Consider the following 5,964-nt stretch of genomic DNA (forward strand, 5'->3'; position numbering starts at 1 on the left):
GGGAGGGCCCTGGCTGAGCAGCTGCTTCATCTTCGTCGTCGTCATCATCATCATCCAGCACGATGATGCTGTTTTCGGTGGCCATGGGGGATCAAATCCCCCGGCGGGAGGAAGTGGTAGGGATTTCGCAAATCCTGCTGGAAGGGGGTGGGGCCTCAGAAAGAGCCCCTCCGTGGCACGTTTGCCAAGCTCCTTGGGTTTCAGTGACACCCAGCTCAGCCCCATAGCGTTCTCACTGCCGCTCATCAGCAGCGAGGAGCTCCATATGGTTTTAAGGCCTGTCACCTGCAACGGGGGAGCCCAAACCACCTCCAAACTCAAGTCCTCAGCTCCAGGGCCACCCCTCACGCTGACTTCCGGCCTTTCTGTTCCGTCTCCCCACACTCTCCCAGTAAGTTGACCCTTCCTCCCAGCCCCGGGACAGCCCCCCACACTGCATCTGGTTTCCTCGACACCTCCTGGGCAGATGCCACACCCCCGTCGCGCCCACCCCACGGGCACCCCCCTTGCGCACAAGCTTGCACCCTCCGCCCGCTCTCGAACGGGCACTGCAACTCCTGGACTCCCTCCCGGTGGAGGGAGAGGTCCCTCCTCAACCCCCCCGTCTCCTGCCGTCTTGAATGATCGCCACGGTCCACCCTCGGATAGGGTCCCTCAACCCGGGGCGGTAGGGTGGCGGCGATGTCTCACTTCGAATCCCCCATCCCAATTCCCCCCAGGAGCCCCAGCTGGGCTCCCGGCGCCCCCTGCGATCCCGGTGCCGGGGACGACCCCCTTCCTCAGGTGAGCTTCCCGCCAAGCCGCCCCCTCCCCCCGTGCTGCCCGCGGCCACTCGCGGAACACGCGGGACCACCGCCTGCCACCTCCACCGGCGCTCCCGCGTGTCCGCAACCTCGCTCCCTCGGCCCCCCCCAGCCCGTGTCCCCACCCCGTCCGGCCCCCACCTCAGAAACGGTCTCTCGAGGCGGTCCACGCCGCAGAGCCAAGAACCTCGCATGGTTCTCTCCGCCTTCCTTCCCCCTCCCGTCGCAGGCCCGACTCAAAGCCGGAAGTGGCCGAGTTCCCGCCTACCAGGCCCCAGGCTCACCCATTTTGTGTTACGGAACCCGGTCGGCCAGTGGCCGGAAGTGGCGGCAGCCCCGCCCCCCGCCCGGCGCCAAGCTGCCGACGTCAGCGGAAGTTCCCTGCTTCCCTCCCTTACGGGAATCCGCCGGTCGCTTCCGGGAGTCCCGAGCGCCAGGGCGCCGCCATTTTGCCGTACGGCACCGTCTCCGCTGAGCACTCCCACCCGGGGCTTCTGCGACTCCCGGGTCGTGTTCGGCGGGGACAGAGCCGCTTTTCCAAGTAGGAAAGGGAAGGCACGACTCCAAGGACAAGGCGTCGGGCTCCTTCCTCGCTGCTGCGCACCGTTTCCAGGAGGACCGGGACTCTCTCCAGAGGGAAATAAGAACCCTTTCCATCCTCTGGGGTGCTGGCAACCCTTCTAGTACCGCTTGCCCACACGGTCAAGCGGAGGGGAGGCGACGAAGGGGAAGGCCCTCAGCGAGATGGACGTGACCCCGTGGCCGCAACCCCGGGTTCAGACATGGGAACGCGTGTGGGGATGGCGCGCGACCGGCGGTACTTGTTCGGTCGCGCCCACAGGTCGCTAGGAGCAGGATCGGGCGGCACCGCGTAATCGATTGCCCCGTCCCCTCCTGGAGGCTGGTGGTCACTTAGCTCGGGCACCGTCAGCCACATCCAGTCTTCCCTGTCCCCGCGGGGAAATCATCACGCACGCACACAAATGAGCACGACACGCTGTATGTGCGTTTGTGTCTTTTTAATCACGGGGGTTCGCATCGGCTTGCTTTTCGAGCTGCCCCACTCGTCACGCAGGGCCCCGGGTGGCTCTCTGCCCTTTGGAAGGTCCCTCGGGAGGAGCAGACCCCACGGATCCCAGGGCAGGGTGATGGGGCCAGAGCGCTTTGGGCAATCGGGGCAAATGACCACGGTGGAAGTGGCAGGCAAAGTCCTCTTCCTCTGCAAGAGCTGCGGGTGTAAGAATGGCGGAAGGAACCCATTGTGAGGCCCGCCTTGCCCTTTTCTTGAACCTGGTTGAGCCAGTGTAAGGGGGACCAGAGGAGGCTAGACCTGGCGGTCTGCTGATAATCACAAAGTCAGCAGTCTGAGCCACCAGCCTCTCCGCAGGAGAAAGACCAGGCTTTCCCCACCCATCGAGATGTGCAGCTTGGGAAAGCAAGGAGCAGCTTCACCCAGGCCTGTGGGGTCACTATGGATCAGAAGTGTCCCCAGGGTGGCGAGTTTGCGTTCATCAAGGCAGCCAGGTCCACGCTCAGAGGCAGGCTTCCGGGGACACCCCAAAAGGTACTATGACCCCAGGCTTTGATAGTTGCACCTCCCGTATGCCTCCTGTGCTTTTTCCACAAGTGGTGACCATTTTCTCACTTGCTGGGACCGCCGAGAGATCCTGCTGTGCTCCACATCGCTGGAAGCCCAGAACCTCAAACTTTTCGTGAACGAATTTCACAGCACTTCTAAGCCTACCCAAACGAAGCCCACTGCTACGGGGTCCATTCCGACTCAGAGGACCCCCATAGGACGGAGCAGAACTTCTCTACTCGGGCCCCAAGGCACGACGTCAACATCTCTCTCCCCCAGATGGCTGGTGACTTGGGAACCTTTCTCTGGGCAGCCAGTGCTGGTCACCACGGTGCGCTCAGGGCTGCGCGCCCTAAGCTACAGTCTCCAAACTGGACCATAAAACCGCACAGAGAAGAGAATAGGACCTTCACCAAGGATATGTGAGCAGAGACCCTTTTTTGAGGGGGGTAGACGTTCTCTCAGATCCTCAACTTTCCCAAAGTTGTTGAAACCCTAAAACGGAGGGCGTTTTCTTCCTTTCACCTTTTACAATAAACATTCCCCCTCTTTAAAAAAAAAAAAAGCTTAGCTCTAAAGTAACAAACCTTGACTCAAATACAGACACAAATAGCCTCTTCCTGTTTGTGGTCAGGAAACCTCAAACACCACCTTGTTAATCTTGTTAAAGACGTACTTTTTATTTTCAAGTTATGAAAATGTATAAAATCTTTTTGTTGCTTTTGATAAATCCCATTTTAATAATCATTGTAATAACCTAGAAGAAGGAATTTAAAGTATATATGTATATCTCTAAAAGTATGATGGGTTGATCTACAAAAGGCTTTCAAGTATAAGTTATCTGTGGGGAAATATTACGGTGATAGGCGGGCAAGAAGAAAAGGAAATAAGGAAAAGAAGAGGAATGATCCTCAGCTATTAAGAACTTTATGTATTTTGAGATGCATGGTGGTGGGTATCAGGGCACTATGATCTCTCAATTCCACTGGACATTCAAAAGGGTGATTGAACTAGTCTTTTAGAATATGAATATTATAGCACTATTCATTTGAATCCTTGAAACAATCTATTTTTATGATGAAAAAGCATAGGTGCTTGCTTAACATTATGAGAGGCTATATACATTTTCCAAATGATTTCAGACTTGTTCTGAAAATTGTTTTTACAAATTTAAGATTGCTGTTCTAAGTGTCCTCTCCCCAGCCCCCATCAGCCCCCGCTTCCTGGCTCCCCTCTCACCTCAATGACAGGAAAAGAGGATGTTTACGAGAAAGGTGGTCACAATTCCAGTTCCTCTTCCTTCTGAGGTGTTCCAAGAAGCCAGTCCCCAAACGGTGCCCACGGTAGCAGCCACAGCAGCTTATAAGTAGCCTCCAGCATCAACAGCATCAAAAAGAGGGCCAAGAGGAAAAAGAAGGCCTTGTCCAAGGTCCTGCGAATAGGACCCCTGGGAGGAGAGGGACCCTGGGCAAATGCCAGGAAGACATCTCCCTCATCTACATCACCTTCCTCCTCTGCCATCCTGACCTCTAGCCAGACAGCTGGCTGGATCCGCAACACTGGCAGGAAGCCCTTGCTCAGCATTGCCAGGATTAAAGGGCACTGGACGACTCCCGCACCTGTTGGTCTTGACCCTAATTCCCCGCCCAAGAGAGAGAAGAGAGCTTTGGGAACAATCAGCCAGTCAGTATACGGTGAATGAAATGGACTAAATGTTCCCTAAAACTCCTCTCCAGCTTTATTTTTATCCTGTGTTTCTATGTTTTGGAACTGGAATGTCCAACATGGAGGTAAGGAAGCCGGAGCGAGCAGGCAGCCCCCTGTCCACATCTGCGGTGCAGTGACTGACTCACTGTGGCTCTTCCAACTGCAGCCGTCTAGTTTGTGGTGCGTTGTAAATCGTAGCCTCTGTGCCCGTTTTGGAGAGAGCTGTCCATTACGTTCATGAGGCAGGATTACAGCGGGATGCATCCTGATTCATCACTGTATTAGAAGGTGTGGCTCAAGCCACCATCCTTGACCCATGTGTTATCCTTCACACCTGTGTACTGCCTTGCCCCAGTAAGCAGAGTTTCCTTGAAGGTCTGATTTGCATCCAATATATATGAATGCTCTAGCAAAGTGTCTCTCTCTCTCTCTCTCTCTCTCTCTCTCTCTCTCTCTCTCGCATCTGACCTATCATCTGAGCTCTGGTTCTTGGAAGTTGAGCTAGCAGCCTCTTGTCTGATTTGATCTGCTGGCTTCCACAGCCTTGTGAGGCAGTAATCATCGGACTTGTGAGCCAGTGACCATATGTGGAGTCCTCCAGTCCCTGCAACCATGAGTCAGGGGATACCTCCACACTGACGCTTGATGCATGAAGGGCCAATTACCATTTCTGTATAGGGGCTTGTGATAGTTAGGGTGTTGTGGGAAACAGAAATGGGAGGCGACAATATGCCAACAAATTTTCTACGCTCATATTTTTAGGAGTCTGGGAGGCCAAGACTCTTGTGGGTTGGAGATGAATCCTAGTTACAGTCTCCTAACTAAAGTCGTTCCCCACAATGTCACCCATAACAACGGCAATTTTAAGGTGCTGCTTGTGAGCACATGGTTGCTATTATATGCTAGAAGGTTAGCTGCCATCAAGAGCGATCAGACCACCCACCCCACCCTAAGAACAGCGTACTCCATTCTGATAAGGATCCTAGTTTGCTGCCCTGGAAAAGAGCCCAGGGACACTTGAGGTCAAGCCAGCTCAGAGACAACCAAGGTTAAGCCCCCATCTTAACTCTAGAACCCACCCATCTTGTTAACGTGTGTACCTTCCTGTTAGGTGTAGGCGTATGTCCCTAGCACATCCCTTTCCTGTTAACATGTGTACCTCTAACACATCCCCTTCCTGTTACATACGTGGATGATGCGGCTTGCATGCCCGATATTGTATAAGCCTGTGAGAGATTATGTTTTCTCAATCTCTCTCTCTCTCTCTCCTGCTGTCAGAAGAGGTGAGCCCTTGCATGTCTTGTTTGATGTTTCTTTAATTCACCCTTCCATTACCCAGCCGCCCCTCGCACCCATTCAGTTGTGGAGGCTGGTTCCCCAAAGGGTTTTGTGTCAACTTGGCTAGGCCAGGATTCTCGGCGGTTTAGCAGTTACGATTTAGTAATCCCATATGATGCGATGTAACGTAACGTGATCGTCTCCATGATGAGATGAGATCTACTATGAACAGCCAAACAATTGAATGGAAGTTGGCTTTGGTTTTTTTGTTTGGTGTGGGCAAAGTGGGGGAGGGGGCATTGGTTGCTGCTTCCAATATAAACAGATGGTGTGTCAGCACTTGCTTGCTTTTTGCTGGTTCAGAATCGGGCATCTAGATCATCTTCCAACCTCTGGCTCTTTAGAAGAGTCAGCAGCCTGCCAATCTTGGGAGTCATTATCAGCCTTCCATCTTACCCGAGGGCCTTGCATTCATTTGCCTCTACAGTCCAAAGCATGCTATTTGAACTGCCAATTTTAGGTTCATCAGTCCCTGCAGCTACCTGAGTTAGGAGAAGCCTGACTTCTGACCCACGGTCTTCAAACTTGCCTACCTCT

The 5,964-nt window shown here is 53.9% G+C and overlaps 2 protein-coding genes across 2 annotated transcripts in view; both read right to left on the bottom strand.

Moving 5' to 3' along the window:
* Positions 1-1,057, bottom strand: part of DAXX (death domain associated protein) — a 4,345-nt gene extending 3,288 nt beyond the window's left edge. Inside the window, exons 1-2 of the mRNA XM_045292764.1 lie at positions 945-1,057; positions 3-134 (exon numbers count right to left, since the gene is read on the bottom strand). Of these exons, the coding sequence (XP_045148699.1) occupies positions 3-85 (83 nt within the window). The 5' untranslated portion in view covers positions 86-134; positions 945-1,057. The remainder of the gene's footprint in view (positions 1-2; positions 135-944) is intronic.
* A 2,603-nt stretch (positions 1,058-3,660) lies between these two features.
* SMIM40 (small integral membrane protein 40) lies at positions 3,661-3,903 on the bottom strand. The gene has a single exon (XM_030886206.1). It carries the CDS (start codon positions 3,901-3,903, stop codon positions 3,661-3,663), a length of 243 nt encoding a protein of 80 aa, XP_030742066.1.
* Between the last annotated feature and the right edge of the window lie 2,061 nt (positions 3,904-5,964).

The sequence above is a fragment of the Echinops telfairi genome, unplaced genomic scaffold (genome assembly GCF_000313985.2).
Source record: "Echinops telfairi isolate 266 unplaced genomic scaffold, ASM31398v2 ScPeMD7_655;HRSCAF=1070, whole genome shotgun sequence".
Taxonomy (NCBI): domain Eukaryota; kingdom Metazoa; phylum Chordata; class Mammalia; order Afrosoricida; family Tenrecidae; genus Echinops; species Echinops telfairi.